This window comes from Podarcis muralis, chromosome 4, assembly GCF_964188315.1.
Source record: "Podarcis muralis chromosome 4, rPodMur119.hap1.1, whole genome shotgun sequence".
NCBI lineage: Eukaryota > Metazoa > Chordata > Lepidosauria > Squamata > Lacertidae > Podarcis > Podarcis muralis.
Genome location: NC_135658.1, coordinates 52,680,709 through 52,698,296, shown reverse-complemented (window position 1 = coordinate 52,698,296; position 17,588 = coordinate 52,680,709). Strand labels below are relative to the sequence as shown.

Below are 17,588 nucleotides of genomic sequence, written 5' to 3'. Positions count from 1 at the left end.
TGGCAGGTAACTTGATTGGATTGCCTGGGGAACCTGGCCATTCTTTTGTAGTGATAAATACTTAGTTCCTGGGCCAGGTCACAGGCTCACACCCTATTCATATCTTAAATGTGCCTTTAAGACAGGATTTGTGAGGAAAGAGACAATGGGGAGGTTTCCCAGTTTGAGCTTGCAGAGAAAACATTTGCTCAGTTTAGCAGTCAAAATGGTTCCAGGTCGGTCTTCCTGTGCTGATCTATGTACGTGCTTTGTATGCTTATGAACATTACCATATATCTAAGACCTCAAAATTCCTATCACATTGCTGATCAGATAGTGACTCAGCTATACAGCAGCAAATATAACATTTTAAGTGCGTTTTAGGTACATTATACAAATGTGACACTAGATGGCAATGGGGAGTTTATGGGAAATTCAATATATTTTTCAAAACTTTTTTTTTAAAAAAAAACCATTTACACAGCATTTTTATATGTGTCTAGATTCCACCCCAGACACTTGTGGAGGAGACTAATGTGGATCTGCCTTTGGCAGAGAAACTGCCCTGGTTGCCTTTTAGGTAGTGCCGCCCGCCATGTGGACAGCGGTGGAGCATATGCCCACGCTGCCCAGGAAGGGCACGGAGGGTGCCCTCCCAGGCACAAGATAGCCTTGCAGACAGCGGCGGAGCAAGCCACTCACGGGGGCAGAGCAAGCTGCTCATGGCGGACATTCAGCACGCCACCTGCCCACGACTCCCAAGCGTTCCCCAAGCTGTCAAAATGAAGGGGGAAGGGGGGAATGCCGCCAGCAAAGCAGCATAGCTTCCCTCTTACCTCAACAGCTCGGGGTAGGCTTGTGAGTTGTGGGTGGGTGGCACGTCAAATGTCACCCCCTCAGTGACTGCACCCAGGGTGGTCCGCCCCCACCGCCCCTCTTCCTACGCCCTCCCATTAGATGTCAAGGAAATTAACAACTATCTGACTTTTAGAAGATATTTGAAGGGAGCACTGTTTAGGGAGGTTTTTAATGTTTGATGTTTTATTATGCTTTTAATTCTGTTGGGAGCCGCCCAGAGTGACTGGGGAAACCTAGATGGGCAGGGTATAAATAGTAATACCTATTGTTGTTGTTGTTGTTGTTGTTTTATTATGACCTCTGTCAGAAGTAGTACAGAGGTACTCTATCTCTGTTAATGTTTCTTATACTCTTAGTGGTTTTTGATACCATCTACCATGGTTTCCTCCTGGAAGGCCTATCTGAGTTGTGGGTGGGTAGAACTGCTTTGCTGTGGTTCCAATCCTGCTTGGTTGGTTGTCTTCAACGGGTGATGCTTGGGGAGTGCTATTCGGCACCATGGGGTCCCTTGTTGTGGAGTCCCTCAGGGTTGAATTCTACCCCCATGTTTAATATCTATATGAAGCCACTGAGTGGGGTCATGCAGAATTTTGAAGTGTGTTGTCAGCAGTATTCTGGTGACACACAGCTCTACCTTTCCTTTACATCTGCAGGTGTGGCAGTGGATGTGCTGGAGCATTGTCTTGCCTCAGTAACAGACTAGAAGAGCGTTCTGATTAAAGTCTCCCTACTACATTCTGCTGACAATGAATGAAAGCAAAGCATGAGAGTCTGACACTTCGCTTCTGAACTCATTGCATTTTTAAGGCAGTAAAACCTCAATGTTTAGTTCTGTGCAACTGCAGCTATACCCTCCCAAGTTTGAGTAATGAAAATGGGGGCATTTATTTATCAGAAGCCGCTGTCATCTTCCTATGTCACAGTAGGAACACTACTCCCCTCAGCTGCTGTACACATTTCTGAAGGCTCTTCTTCTCCTGCTCTGCGTTGCCTTCTTATGCTTGCAAGGATACCTGGGAAACCACGGTTGCTGCTTGCTTCGAAAACCCACCCTAGCCAATATTGACTTTTATGCTGTATGTATTGTTTTTAACACTTGATTGGAAGCCGCCCAGAGTGGCTGGGGAAACTCAGCCAGATGGGCGGGGTATAAATAATAATAATAATTAATAATAATAATAATAGTAGTAGTAGTAGTAGTAGTAATTATTATTATGGCGCAGGCGGGATGAAATGGGCAACACTGAGGCTGCATTCACGTTTCCTTTGGCACAACGTCCAGCCCCTTTTCAGTTAAAGCGCGGAGGATTCAACTCGCTGCCTTTCCCAAGACTTAAAGCGAGGTCGACGTCGGGGGGGGGGGGCGCGGAGTGCCTGGAAACAGGCGATGAAAGCGTTGGGCGCGAGGCAAAAGGGCGAGCGCTGTCACGTGGCCCTCCTCAAGCGCACGCGCGCGCGCTTGTTCGTTGTCTCCGGGGGCGGGGCGGGGGTTTGGTCCGCAGCTCTCTTTTCTTCCGATGGGTGGCGCGCAGCCCGGAGGCCTGCGCTATCCCAGGGTGCTGTTCGCGGCGTGGGCGCCGCCGTCCCGCTGAGGGGGAGACAGTCTGCGCGGCTGCCTCGCCAACGAGACGCGCTGCGGGCTGCCGCCAAACGGACATGTTAGCGCCGAGGCCCTGAAGGCGGGAGGCCGACGAGAACCACGTCCCGCCGCTTCCTCCGGGGCTCCTCCGCGCGCGGTAGCAAGAGGCCGCCGAGCCACAGCCATGGAGGCTGTGAACGCCTTCAACCAAGAGGTGGGGACAGGGCCCGGCAAGGGAGCGCGGGACGGGTAGGCCCCGGCTGTTGGTAGTGGGGGGTTGGGAGCGGCTGGCGACCGCTGATACCGCTCTGGAGCCTGGGACTGGAGGCCGGAGTTCGCAGGCCTGGTCTGAGGCGGAGCAGCCGACGGGGACGAGTTGCCAGCGCCCTTCGGTGTGCGGCGGCCTCTCCTGGGCCCGGCGTGTGGGCGGCGGCGTTGCGTCGGGTGACGCGGGGCTTCAGGGGCCGCTTTCCCCTCAGCCCCCTTCCCCGCACACGCGACTTCCCTCAAGCTCGAAGGGGGCCTAAGAACTTTCGCCTCACTTCCGAGGCCCTCTATCCCGGGCCCGGCTGCTGGGGAAACCCGGCCGGGCTGTTTAAGGTCAGCCCTGTAGGCCAAGGGAGAGGCCGGGAATGGAAGTAATGCGCGCGTGCCGGGTAGCGCTTCGCTGTAGGTGGGGAGGAAGGGGGCCTAAGTATCTTGTGCCTGTGTGTGTGTGTCTGTGGGCGAGGGCGCACTTCGAGGAGATCGCGGTGCGGGGTGGCGGCGGAGTGAAGAGGAAGTTTCTGGCCTTTTTCTTGCAGCCATTTGATGATGAAGATCCGGGACGTGCGAAGAGATTAGGCGTCTCGAGGGCATGTTATTTGCAGCCCTATTACGCGACCCATCAAAAAGTTTTGTATTTAAAGTTACCATCCCAACTGTTTCTGTGATACTGTGCGAACCCCTTGCGTTGCAGAATCTAGCGATGAATAAAAGCTATCCCACTGATTATATCTTAGATAATGTACACGGTTTTCAAATTATCGTGCATATGGCGCGAGTGTGAATAGAAAATCCGGAAGATTTCCCCCTTCTTTTCAGGACTGGTTGTGGTGGGCAGGAAAAGTGAGGGAATTGATCTCAAGGAGCAGAGAGTTCCTAGCCAACATCAGAAACTGGCTTTTTAAAGGTAACATTGGGCATATTCTCACAACAGAATGCCAGAAGAATTCCGAGCTGAAGTGTCTGGTGAATCGCATTGAAACTGAATGGCTCCTTCTAGTGTTTTAGTGTATTAACAGTTGACATTCATAAAAGTCTGTTTCAGCGGACTAACATTGCTACTTCTCTAAAAGGTTTCTGTGTACTGCTGTGGTATTCTGGAAAATGGATACAAGTGTTATTAAACTACATAAAGATTGCAGCAAATTTACAACTTAATGTGATTTCTGCTGCAGATAACCAGATAAATCAAAGTGTGCATAAATGCAGGTTTACATGGACATAAAGTAGACTTTAATGTTTAAATCACTGTATATGCTTTTTGAACAGAAAACTCTGTAAAGTTTGCTCACTGTAAATGCTTTTATATTTGGGCATATCAATGGCCTTCCAGTTAAACATCCAGTTACGAAACTTAATGTTCAGAACTGAAAAAGTACATTAAGCTTCAGAATATTGCCCTTCATTTAAGCACAGCATTATGACAGCCATACACACCTCTGGTTGTCTTTCTTTGGGTCCTACACAACCCGATACGAAATATCAAAACAGCTATGCATAAGTGGCAGGTTCAGTTTGCCACCTGGGGCTTGTTCAGTACTACTAATTTGTCTTAACATGGACCTATAAATGCTCAGTTGCATGAAAAGTATTTTGGGTAACTTTAGTAGAACTTGTAGTGCATGTGCTGGGTGTGTATGGGATGTGTTCAATTAACAGATGGATTCTTTTCAGTATTGTATGTAAAACTTTATAAATGCTATCATCATCAACTTTAGAAAAAGCATTACAGTTTGTGTAAGATTTCCATAAAGAGAATGAACAGTTGCTTAATTGCTTGGGGTAGTAAGTATTATTTCAGAGTGTTTTCTAAGATTACTGTGTGTGAGCTCCTGAGATGAAGTACAGTGGTACCTCGGGTTAAGTACTTAATTCGTTCCGGAGGTCTGTTCTTAACCTGAAACTGTTCTTAACCTGAAGCACCCCTTTAGCTAATGGGGCCTCCTGCTGCTGCTGCGCTGCTGCTGCTGCTGCACAATTTCTGTTCTCATCCTGAAGCAAAGTTCTTAACCTGAGGCAATATTTCTGGGTTAGCGGAGTCTGTAACCTGAAGCGTATTTACCCCTAGGTACCACTGAACTCAAAATGTTCAGCTAAGTGTTAGAATAGCTACTGCATCTTCATGCATTGTGTTATGGCAGAAAGCCAGGAAGTGGCTAGGCTGACCTCTTTGCTTCACCTTGGTAGAGATCATAGTACAGGTGTGTGGCTGCTGTCTTCAGAGTTCTCTGTACTGCTCTGATATTCTGTGTTTAGATATAAATGGAAGAATGAGACCTGTGGAGCATCATTGTAGTACAAATGCACTGAAGAAAAAGAGAGACAAGAAAAATGCAAGCCACCATGGCATTTTACATGCCCACATTTGAACGTATATTGTGTAGGCTTTTATCTTTCAGAGAAATAGTAAAATGATTGTTTCCTAAGTCCAGAATAAATAGTGATGCTTGGTAACTTATTCTTAGACCTAAATCCTACTGGTTTGAGTGGAGTATAATTCTAATTGTGCCTTGGATTGCAACCGTAGAAACTTTATGGAAAACTCCTTTCTGTCAAGGGTTGCCGTATCCAGAATATTGGAGCCGCAAGCAGTGTCTGGGTGGAAATCGGCTAAATGTCCAGGGAAATCTGGACGTATGGTAGCTGATGTTGGCAGTGTTGTTTTTGCCGAGTTTCCTCAGGAAAGCTCAAAAATGTCTAATTTTGGGGGGCAAAACTAGAAAAAGAAAAAGCTCAACTTTACTGTGCAGATTTTCACTTTTTGAACATTTTTATAGCATGTTTACATTTTAGGTCTGACTGTGGCCCAGATGCCACAATCACATATTTTGTGTTGTCATAAAGGGTTGTCTTAAACCCTGAGAAATAAGGTATAAATTGAAAATAAAATGGAGCAGTAATGGGCTTAAAATTTCAAATAATTCAGAGTACATACATATTCTAGCATCTGTTGTGGATTTGTGTTCTCTTTTCCATAAAGTGAAATTTATTTACATATTGTGGGATTCTAAAGTTGGAGGACACCCAGTGATTCAAGTGCTTGAACCCCTACTCATTTCTAGATGTTGCTGTCCTACAACTCCCATCATTCCTGAACATAGTTAGGGTCTGATGGCTGGGCCTGATTAGAGCTGTAGTCTAAAACATTTGGAGGACACCAGAAAACTTCATTGATAGTATCCCCTCCAATACAGTGTATTCAGCTTTTGACATCTAGACACTATATTCCTCTTGGGCAGGGGTCAGCAACCTTTTCCAGTCGTGGGCCAGCCCACTGTCCCTCAGACCATGTGGTGAGCCAGACTATATTTTGGGGGAGGGGGATGAACGAATTCCTATGTCCCACAAATAACCCAGAGATGCATTTTAAATAAAAGGACACATTCTACTCCTGTAAAAACACGCTGATTCCCGGACTGTCCGCAGGCCGGATTGAGAAGGCAATTGGGCTGCATCCGGCCCATGGGCCTTAGGTTGCCTACCCCTGCTCTTGGGGTAACAGATAGAATTAGGTGATAGTTTACTTGAAATCTGGATGCTTCTGGGGATGCTCGTATCTAACACACAATAGTAACAGAACAGTGGGTATTGCAGTGGTGATATCTGAAGGTACTGGTTTTGGATACTTTCTGCTGACAGCAGTCAATATAAGGTGCTGTAATATCTGTTGTATTATATATAGTGCTTTTCGTTAATCATAGATAACATTTTTGTGTTGGGGATAAATATAGTTAGGATATGGTTGGCAATTAGTTGTTAGATAAATTAACACAAATGGTGTAGCACTTGTAGTATTGCAAGGTGGAGAAGGCAAAACCTATTTCCTAATTGCAACCTATTCCTATAGTTGCTATATTGTGTTTGTGGGGGTACTGGTTTGTTTTGTTCTTGTTTTTATTATGTACTTTGTGGTTTTATTCTGTGAACTATCCTGAGATCTTCAGGTGAAGGGTGGTATACACATTTAATAAATAAAATAAAAATAAATATTTAAAACATTTTCTGTTTCTTTCCTTATGCAATTAAAAAAATAATAGTTTTATCATTTTTAATATTTGGAAGCTGATAGCGGCCTATTTACACTTGCCTTCCATCTTATTTTCCCTAGAATGAAGATCTGTCATTCTATTTGTTAGGATTTGTTCTTTTAGCTCTATTTAACGCTAGCTCTCTGTTTCATCTGAATCAGGAGAGGTGGCTGAGGTGTTAGACCAGTGCTTGGAGGCAGTAATGGGTTGGACATGGGCTATTAAACTGAGACTGAATCCTGAACACAGTAAGGTGTTATGTGCCCCAGGTTCTTTTGTCTAAGAGGTGGGGAAGTGGCTTCCCCTGGAAGGAACAGATTTAACAGTTCCGGAGTGCTCCTGGATTCAACATTGGAGACTCAGGGAATATTGGAGACTAGGAATGCCTGTTTTCAACTCCAGCTGGTTTGCCAGCTACGATCCTTTTTGGACAGGGATGACTTGGCCACTGTACTTCATGCTTTAGTAACTTCCTGATTGGATTCTTGCAATGAGCTCTGCATGGGACTGCTCTTGAAGCTGACCACAAAGCTTCAGTTGCATCTTCAGTTGGCCCAAAATGCAACAGCTAGATTACTGGTTGGGGTCCGTTTAGATCTCGTATAACCCCTGATTTAAGCCAACTGCACTTGTTGCCAGTTCATTTCTGGGCCTAATTCAAGGCACTCACATTAGTGTTTAAAGCACTAAATGACTCAGGCCCCAAATACCTGAAAGATTGCCTCCTTCCTTACAGACCCTCTTAGGTACTGAGATCAGCAGGGTGATGGTGGCGGCCTGGAAGCTGTGGAACTCTCCCCATAGCGGTGTGTCTGTCACCTTCATTATACAGCTTCTGGAGAATGAATGCTAAAGAGCCACCTCTATCCTGGCTTTTGACATGAGCTGTATATTTTAGGACACACTTTATTATTGTTATTGTAAGTTGTTTTAAGCTGTTTTTAATACTGTGTTTTAATGTGATCTGACCTTAGGGTGAAGGACAGGAAATAAATAAATAACAAAAACTTCAACCATTTTCATACCTAAATGTCCTCCAGCTTGTCATCATGTCTTGAACAGTCTTCTGTTTTCAGAACTGTACCCTGTGTTCTGTAGGAAGTGAAAATCTTTGTTGAATAGTCATGATTTCCCATCTCTTAGGGCTTACTAAATATGTCAGGTAGTTTGTTTTTTGAAACATCAGTAATGCTTTGATGAGAACAGATAGAAACTTTACCCCCTCATAATAATAGAACTCAAGTTTCAGCTGTAAAAGTGATTGACAGTAGATTTTGAACAGACAAAAGGAAGTGCATTTTCGCACAACATTTTATTAAAGTATTAAATTCACTGCTATCAAAAGTTGAAATGGCCCGCAACTTGGATGGTTTAAAAGGGCATTGGAGAAATTTATGGAGGACTGGTCTGTCAGCAATATTTGCTATAATAAATAAATGACATGTCCACATTTATGGGCAGTGTGGTTTTGAATACCAGTTGCTGGGGAGGTGAGCAGTGGGTTAAGGCTGTAGCTTTTAAGCCCTGCTTGATAGTTTAGAAGTATCTGGTTGTTTCTGCTTGAATACAGAATGCTGAACCAATACTAATACTTATGTGTTCGGGCAGATCTGCACAATACATTTAAAGCACATCCAATGCACATTTAAAGCACGACTCTCCGCGGGATGCTGGGAGCTGTAGTTTATTAAGGGTGATAGAAATTCTAGCTAGTTTTGTAGGGCAAAACTACAATTCCCAAAATTCTTTGGAGGAAGTCGTGTGTTACATGGACTTTAAAATATAGTGTGGATCTTCTCTTAGTATACTAATTTTGACTGTTCAAAATACTATATGTGTCTTGCTTTATGTAATCCTTTAAAACTGTAAAGGGGGAGGGTACTCAGGGTGAATGGGAATATTATGGCACAGGGCAGGTGACATTTTAACTAGGGACTTCTGAACATAGCTTAGCTCTGATTATGCCAATATTCCTAGATTAGTATTTTTATAGAAAGATAGATAAAAAAACCTAAATCTAACCCCTTACCCTAATGTTACAGGATATGTACTCTGTGCAAAAAATTCAGTAGTAAATGAATGAATAAATGAATAAAACTGTAAATGAATAAAAAACCTTTAAGCATAAATAGTTTAAAAAAACAACCCCACAGTATTTCTCGTATCTGAAAACAAAAATAAAAGCTCACTGCTGTTGTTCAAACGTTTGGAAGAACAGAAATGTTTTAAACTGTCACTGAAAACAGGTCAGTGTAGGAGCCTGCCTGAACTCAGGGTGCCACTGCAGAGAAAACCCTGTTCTGGTTTCCAGCCAACCAAACTTCCACTGATGATACTGCAACATAAAACTGTGTGCCTGGTGATCTCAGATCCAGAACAGAATATAATTGGGCAGGAGAGGTGTTCTTTCAGGTAGTTGAGCCCTAAGCTGGTTTGAAATCATAAAATTTATACACACTGATTAATTTTAAAAAACCACACCTCAAAAAGCTCAAAGCTGTTAAAAGGTGTTTAGGGCTTTATATGTCAAAATTCATCATCAGTTAGACTTTGTAACAAATAGGTAGCCGTTGCAATTGTTTCAAGAGAGGTGCTAAATGATCCAGGGACACAGTCATTGTCAGTACCCATGCACCAGAAGACGGAGTTTACAAACTGAGGCTGTTTCCCCCCCAGCGAACCTTTGGTGAGTTGCTGTTTCTCTTTGACCCCAAAATAATGTAAAAACGTGCCCTCCTCCCAAAGCTAAGCGACTTATGCATCCCGAACCCCCTAAAAATGGGGCTTTCCACCTCCCCCCAAAAAGCTCAACAACTGGGGTAGATCACTGCCAGTTTTTAATTCTGTGAGTAGATCTCAGTCTCTTGGAAGTTGCCCACCCCTGTTTGTAAACTATCTTGTGTGTTCCTTAAATAGTAAAGGTAAAGGTACCCCTGCCCGTACGGGCCAGTCTTGCCAGACTCTGGGGTTGTGCGCCCATGTCACTCAAGAGGCCGGGGGCCAGCGCTGTCTGGAGACACTTCCGGGTCACGTGGCCAGCATCACATCGCTGCTCTGGCGAGCCAGAGCCGCACACAGAAACGCCGTTTACCTTCCCGCTAGTAAGCGGTCCCTATTTATCTACTTGCACTTTGACGTGCTTTCGAACTGCTAGGTTGGCAGGCGCTGGGACCGAGCAACGGGAGCGCACCCCGCCGCGGGGATTCGAACCGCTGACCTTTCGATCGGCAAGCCCTAGGCGCTGAGGCTTTTACCCACAGCGCCACCCGCGTCCCGTTCCTTAAATGGTATGGAACAAATAAATGACTTGTAGTTCTGCCGTGTATGAGCACATCAAAAATGTCCAAATGAAGTAATCATAAGTGTGCAAAAAGATACAAAACGGAGTAAGGCATGGATTCAGGCAGAAGGAGCTAGCAAAGGCAGAAAATTGGTGCTAAAATGTGTATTGTTTAATTTCCTTCACAGTCAGCTTAACACATGTGTCTTCTCTGATGTCCATGATGCCAGTCTAATCTGGTTGTTGCTATAGGTTGTACCACACTGTAAAAAAACTACATACCTTAGAAGCTCTAAAAATGAGCAGTTTTATTCTACTCTGGCTATGAGGCTAGAGTGGTGTGCATCAGTGGAATTTACGTGGCTGGATATAAACTTCCAAGTCTCTTCTTCAAAAAGAAAGTATTGCCACCAGAAGTGGGAATTATTTTTTCTGTAAATCCTTGTTGGACAATGCAAGCCCTGCCCATACTACCAGTATGCTGTTCATGATCATATAACTGAAAACTCAAGGTTGCCAGATACTCCATTACTAAATCTATTCCATGCATGCCCCAGACTGAACTACTGCAACTGTCCTTTCATACTGAGTATTAAAAGAGCGGGGATTCATTGCAAATCTATATTTCCTTAAAAATAATGTCATTACCTTTGAAACATTACTCCATCTTGTATCGCTTTTGGATTTGTGAAGATAGGACACCCAGGGCTCAACCAGGAGGTGGAAGGAGCTTCAATCCTCACATATCCTTTTTCCTACAGTTGAGAAGCAAGCTTCCCCAGCTGTGATCACATTTCCTCAGCTCACAGACCAGAGGGCTTTTTTCTACAAGGAAGTTTGAATAGATCCTAAATGTACTCTCCAGACAATTCTTTTTCTGCAGCTGCTTCTTCCACTCACATCAAACAATCCCTGACTCAGGTGCTTGCCCTTGAAAGAACGTAAGAGCCCTGTTGTATCAGTCTAAACCAGCATTCTGTTTCTACAATGGACAATCGGAATCCTATGGAAAGCCAACAATTAGGGCACAAGTGCAATAACATTCTTCCACTTGTTTTCCCCAGCAACTGATATTAATATAAATGCTACCTCCAAGACTGGAGGCAATAGTCATCACTACAAGTAGCCATTCGTAGCCCTAGCCTCTATAAATTTATCTAATTCATTTTAAAGCTATCCAAGTTGGTGGCTATCACTACACCTTCTGGTAGTGAATTCCACAAATTATGTATCTGCCGTGCAAAGAAATACTTCCTTTTTTCTGTTCTGAATCTCTCAGCTTCACTGGATGACCTTAGATTCTGCATCTCATACTGTACTTTGCTCTTCAGTGACTCACTCTTCTCCTCATTCCTAGTGGTATAGGGAGGGAGGAGAAAGATATTTCCTTCATGCCACCTTAGCATTGCTTAGGAGAGAGGAGACTTCTTCCATTTCCCTCATCTTCCACTCATCTTAATATAGCAGTTTTCTTAATCTTGAAAGCTTGCTATTACAATGCAAGATTTCACTGTCAGGAGAGCAACAGCAGGAGAAAATGGAAGTCTATCTTAAAAGCATTAGTCTCACTAGCAGTACCTGGAGGAACATACTTTTGATACCATAACAGACACTTGGGGAATGTTGTTAATCCATTTAGCTTTGATTAGGAGTATTTTCTTAAAATGTGTGGAAGTCAGAGCAGTGAAAACTATCTCAGTATTGCTGTTGCACTTGAATATGTACTGGCAGTGTGGTTTTTATCTTGATTAATTTGTTTAGTGAGGGACGCAGATGATTAACCCTCAATTGATAGAAATACTGACTTTCAATCTGGGTTTGAGATTAAATGTACATCTAGGAAGTGATGCAAATAAACCTGGTGGAAGTTATTAAGCATGACACCATTTTCAAGTAAAAAATGGTGCACATAAGTCATCAAGGTGAAGGATACCCTATAGTTTAAGATACAAAACATGACAGTGTGTTGGAACTAAGTAACCCCACAGTTTTAAGAACTTCAGTATTGTACCATTGTATGCATACCATAAAGAAGGCTGATCGCCGAAGAATTGTTGCTTTTGAATTATGGTGTTGGAGGAGACTCTTGAAAGTCCCATGGACTGCAAGCAGATCAAACCTCTCCATTCTTAAGGAAATCAGCCCTGAGTGCTCACTGAAAGGACAGATCGTGAAGCTGAGGCTCCAATACTTTGGCCACCTCATGAGAAGAGAAGACTCCCTGGAAAAGACCCTGATGTTGGGAAAGATGGAGAGCACAAGGAGAAGGGGACGACAGAGGGCGAGATGGTTGGACAGTGTTCTTGAAACTACGAACCTGAGTTTGACCAAACTGTGGGAGGCAGTGGAAGACAGGAGTGCCTGGCGTGCTCTGGTCCATGGGGTCACAAAGAGTTGGACACGACTAAACGAAAAATGATATATCACTATAGCAGTGCAATAATAAGTAATTACAAATTACATGTAATAACAAAAGCATTTTATAGAACTGGCAGTCATAGTACATACTGCTTGAGCAATATATGCACCATCACGTTTTACAATGGCATGTGTAGGACAGAAAAAAGTTACATAAAACAGCATGGCTCTGATTTTCTGTCATTGCATTGACTCCGGAGATGACACATTTCTCTGTAGATGCTAGCAGTGGAAAGCAGGCCTTCCGTTTCTGAGGCTGCCTGTCTTGATGTTCCAGGTAAGCTGACCATGTTTCTAGACACATCCCAAAGTTGGTATTGACCTTGGGATAAGGCCTACTGAGAAGAAACATCTTTTGGGATGTTCACACCATTGTGGTTTGTTCAGCTTTCCCAAAATGTGCATTTAAACATATACTGTAAAGTATTTGGAAAAACAAACCCACCTTTGGCTACAGTTGGATCATGGAAGTGCATGAAAACCATCTTATGTCACCTTTAGTTTTATTATAGTAAAGAACAATCTCAGGCTTGGCATTCTGGTCTGAAATTGCTCAATATGCATTGAAGAAAGGAGAATCATGGTCCTTTAACAGACATTAAAACTGCTGATGCTGACAATTCTCAGTAAGAAGGAACTGGGGGTGGGGTGGGGGGGAGAGAGTGTTCTGATTTTCAGTGTACCAGTCAGACCTAAGCTTTTCATTGCTAATTCCTTTGCTAATGGCATGCTGGTGAAAAAAGCCTCACTTTTATTCCACGCAGAACCCTGTAAATGAGTTGTTAGTTTCTGGTGGAATCATAACCAGAATTTTATGCCATGCTTGGGTTTGGATGCTACATATTGCCTCATTGGATGTCTTGCTCTGAATAGGACCAATTGTTCGTTATTGAAACATTCTCATATGGCATGAAACATGGGTAAGATTTTGGTAAACATAAGCTACAGGACACACACAGGTTCCACATTCTCTCACACTGGTAATTGGGGGCTGTCTGAGGGCTTTATTGATTCTTTTGAAGGAATATATTTGATTGTTACCCTTAAATCTGGCCTCTTGTTCAGAGTGAGGTTGCTGATGGTTTACATATATTTTGTAGATGAAATTGAGGCCACAAAGAGCCCCCAATCCAAATTTGTAAATTTTGTGCAAAATCTTACCAATGATTAAAACAACTAAGTTTTGCTGGGTAACTGAGTGTTATAACTGGAAAAGAAAGGTATTTTAAAGTTATATATATACTGGGGTTTTATAAGCTTATATAGTGATTTTGACTCCTGTAGATTATTCTGGGAGTAATTTTAAACTGAGACTGAATCCTGAGATGGAGGTTGTGTGTGTGTGTGTGTGTGTGTGTGTGTGTGTGTGTGTAGGCAGCTCATGTGTCTGGGAAGTAGATAGACAACCTGTTACAGATTGGATTGCAGTCGCCTTGAAGGAGTAGGTTCATACTTTGAGGTACTCCTGGTTCCAGCATTGGCACTTGATGCTGGGTGGCATTGGTGGCGCGTGGTGCCTTTTTCCAGCTGTAGCTGCTTTGTCAGGTCCTGCTGTTTATGGACTGAGCTAGCCTGGCCACAGTAACTTACATACGCTGTTGAAGGCAGTATGACCTTGAATGCCAGTTGCTGGGAATCACAAGTGAAGAGATCACTGCTGCATTCAGGTTCTGCTTTTTGGCATCTAGGTGGTCGCTGTGAGAACAGGATTCTGGACTACATGGGCATTGGCCTGGTTCTGCAGGCTCTTGTGTTCTAATTTTAACCTATGCATTAGTAATCTTTTGTTTGTATTATGTTCTGTATATGCTGCTATTTCTGAAGAAGCTGCAACTTTGGAAGCTGCAGCTAATGCAGAATTCAGCCTTCAGAGTGCTGAGCAGTGTATCATTGTAACTGTATAACACTGGTTTTACAAGAATTGTACTGGTTGTCTGTATACTGCTGAAGATGTGTGACTTCTAGTAGAGTGGGGCAGGAAATATTAGCATGATGATGCCATGCAGCTTCATCTACAGGATGTTACTGGGGAAAAGTGGGGATGTAGCTCTCAACAAGCAGCCATGTGGCCCTTTTAATGTTTAATCTGATCCTAAAATGGTAAGGTTCTTAATTTTTATACAAGTATGTGATCTTATCCTGGCTTTATTCTTTCAGCAGTGGTTCGATATTCTAGAAAGCTAAGGATATGCCCTTTCTTTTTGTTTGATTTTGAGCATAGCAAGTGAGACCTACAAATGTTTTGTTTTGTCTTAAGCCCTTAACAATAGTGTCCCTGCTCAGGGGCTGGCCAACCATGTTCTCCGTCAAGATACCATAAATGTAGGCTAATTCACTCCTGCTGACCAGTTCTCTGGTTCCCCCGCCCCCATACGGCACACAATATGAGATTGCTGCTGGGCTGTTGTGTCATTCCCTTTCCCCGTTGCACAAAATGTACTTCTGTGATCATTGTGTTTTACCTCAGTTTGCTGATAATCTTCCTCTAGTTTCTCAGTGGTCCTGTTTTGGCTCCTGTTTTGTTGGTACTAAGCAACCTGAGTTTGCTGTTAGGAATGTTGATTTTTACACTTGGTTTAGGAGTGAAGTACTTGCACTGACGGGACGCGGGTGGCACTGTGGGTTAAACCACAGAGCCTAGGACTTGCCGATCAGAAGGTCGGCGGTTCGAATCCCCACGATGGGGTGAGCTCCCATTGCCTGCTCCTGCCAACCTAGCAGTTCAAAAGCACATCATAGTGCAAGTAGATAAATAGGTACTGCTCCAGCGGGAAGATAAACAGCGTTTCCATGCGCTGCTCTGGTTTGCCAGAAGCGGCTTAGTCATGCTGGCCACATGACCCGGAAGCTGTACGCCGGCTCCCTTGGCCAATAAAGCGAGATGAGCGCCGCAACCCCAGAGTCGGTCACGACGGGACCTAATGGTCAGGGGTCCCTTTACCTTTACTTGCACTGACAGCCATTATGTGATGGTGGACTGGTTTTGGACACAAACATAGGAAGCACAGTCAACACCTGTTTTGCTCGGGAGTTCAGTTCCAAGTCATTGTGCACGTTGGTGGAGTACACATAAACCTGCCCCATTCTGGCCACCCTGCCCCAGTATGCCCACTTTTTCTTCTACTACTGGGTTTGAAGTGATGCACACAAAATGAGAGTTGCCTGTACTAATCGCTTACTTAGCTGAAGGCGGATGTCTTTTAATGACATGGCTTTTTTACTTTGGCATTTGTATATTAATATAAAACCATTGAATACTGTTCTTCTAGCCTCTAAATACCAACATGATATTACAAGGGGGGGGGAGCTGCAAACTTTAACAAGTAAATGTATAAATGAAACCTTTGGTTGAGTTAATCCTTAGGCAGTTTTAGAGACAAACTTAAGGACACAATTTATTGAGGCTATTTTGATTCAAGTGTGCTACTGTGAATTAATAAAAAACTATTAAAGTAAACTTTTGTCTAACAATGTGTGGTAGCTTTTTAATTACCGTATTTACAGTGTATGAGGATCTCGTATCAATATTTATTATGGATTTAGACTGGCAGGTTATAGCTGGGGATTTGTCTAAATCCTAGTCCTGCTTCTAACTGTTCTGCTGAAATTTGGTGCCCCTCTTTCTGTTGAATCTCTTATTTGCTTTCTGAGATTGTTTTCTTGTTAGCTGGCCTCTTTTCCCCAAGAGGATATACAGCAGCATGTCTGGAAACTAGCATCATTACTGTCTTCATTTTTTTCTAAATGCCGGCTTCCATTAAATATTGCGGCATTATATATTACGAAAGTTACAAAACATCCCTACATAGTGGAGGGAAGGGAGGTTTTTTATAACCTCATGGCATATACAAGGTCTGCAACCCTAGTCTTCCCCACTCCCAGAAGACAAAGTTCTTAGGAATTTGAGCCGGCCAATTGACACTTCTTTCTCTCTTCCTCACCTGCCATCTTGGCATTCTGGACGTCTTGGAAACTCAGAAACCATTGGCAGTCTGTTTTCTGGGTTTTGAATTCTTTTTATTGTTAGTTTAGTTTACAAACTTAAATACTTCTGTGTTCCTAGGGAGTCCCCAGAATATGTAGAAACCTATATCTTGTTTTTGGTTGGTCCCATTTCACCTCCAAACTGATAGGCACTTGATTATTTGAGGGAACCTTTGGGACAAAACATTGCAGTGCCTAGTGCTTTTGTTCAGACTTCCAGCTACTCCCCCTCAGCATTCTGGGGCAACTGAGCATGTTCAGTCCTCAATGAGCTGTGTTTCCTTTTTTTGGGTGGGGTGAGGGTGGAGATTTTGGGAATCCTGCACCCTCTCGTGAGTTCCTGTTGTTTTATTAATTCATTATTTATAAGATTTCTATCCTGCCTTTCACTTGAATGATCCTCAAAGCAGATTCTAGTATATTAAAGTAAAACATTCACAGAAAAACATAAAAACCCTTCACAACCCATCAGCCCTTTGTCCCCTGTCTGCTGGTAAATGCCAGAAGGTGCTTCTTTTCAGCTCTGCAGTCCCAGGTGAACAGGGAGTTGGAGCAGTGTGTCCTTTTTGGCAGGGTAGGGGAAACATGCTCCCTGACATTGCTTCTTCGAAGGCAGATGGATGGGGAACACAATGGACAACGGGTGTACACCTGCAGTCCCCTGAGTGGTGGCAGAGATTAGAGTGCATTTTGACTACAAAAGTCTGGAGATACAGGTTTCAGCTTCATATGAAGAGCACAGAATAGTCTGATCAGCCATTTTTATAACATTTTATGGGTGCAGTTTGGAACATATGCCACTTTCTAAGTGTGACATAATTTCAGAAATAGCTTTACAACTTGCACTGTTATTTGAACTAATTAGTTTTTAGTTCTGAAGCTATTTAGCATTTAACTGGGATGGAAAGTGTTCATCAAAAGGTGTGTAGTGACAAAGTTGCATTTCAGTTACTTGTGTTTTACAATTCTTGGTTTCTCTCTTCTCTCCACCCCACCATGTTAGCTCTTCTCATTGATGGAGATGAAACCTCCTATTTCTCGTGCAAAGATGATTCTTATTACTAAAGCTGCCATCAAAGCTATTAAGGTGAGATAGTAAAGAGTATTTATTTTATTTTGTACAAATTTTTAAAAGGTTTGAATATTTGTAGCATGTTCTGTGTTTTTTCAAAGATCACATGGACTGAGAGTCATTCTC

The 17,588-nt window shown here is 43.3% G+C and overlaps 1 protein-coding gene across 1 annotated transcript in view; it reads left to right on the top strand.

The window, feature by feature from the left end:
* The first annotated feature begins 2,398 nt into the window (after positions 1-2,398).
* The window catches only part of SCAF4 (SR-related CTD associated factor 4), a 44,020-nt gene continuing 28,830 nt past the window's right edge, over positions 2,399-17,588 (top strand). Inside the window, exons 1-2 of the mRNA XM_028727015.2 lie at positions 2,399-2,630; positions 17,394-17,477. Of these exons, the coding sequence (XP_028582848.2) occupies positions 2,601-2,630; positions 17,394-17,477 (114 nt within the window). The 5' untranslated portion in view covers positions 2,399-2,600. The remainder of the gene's footprint in view (positions 2,631-17,393; positions 17,478-17,588) is intronic.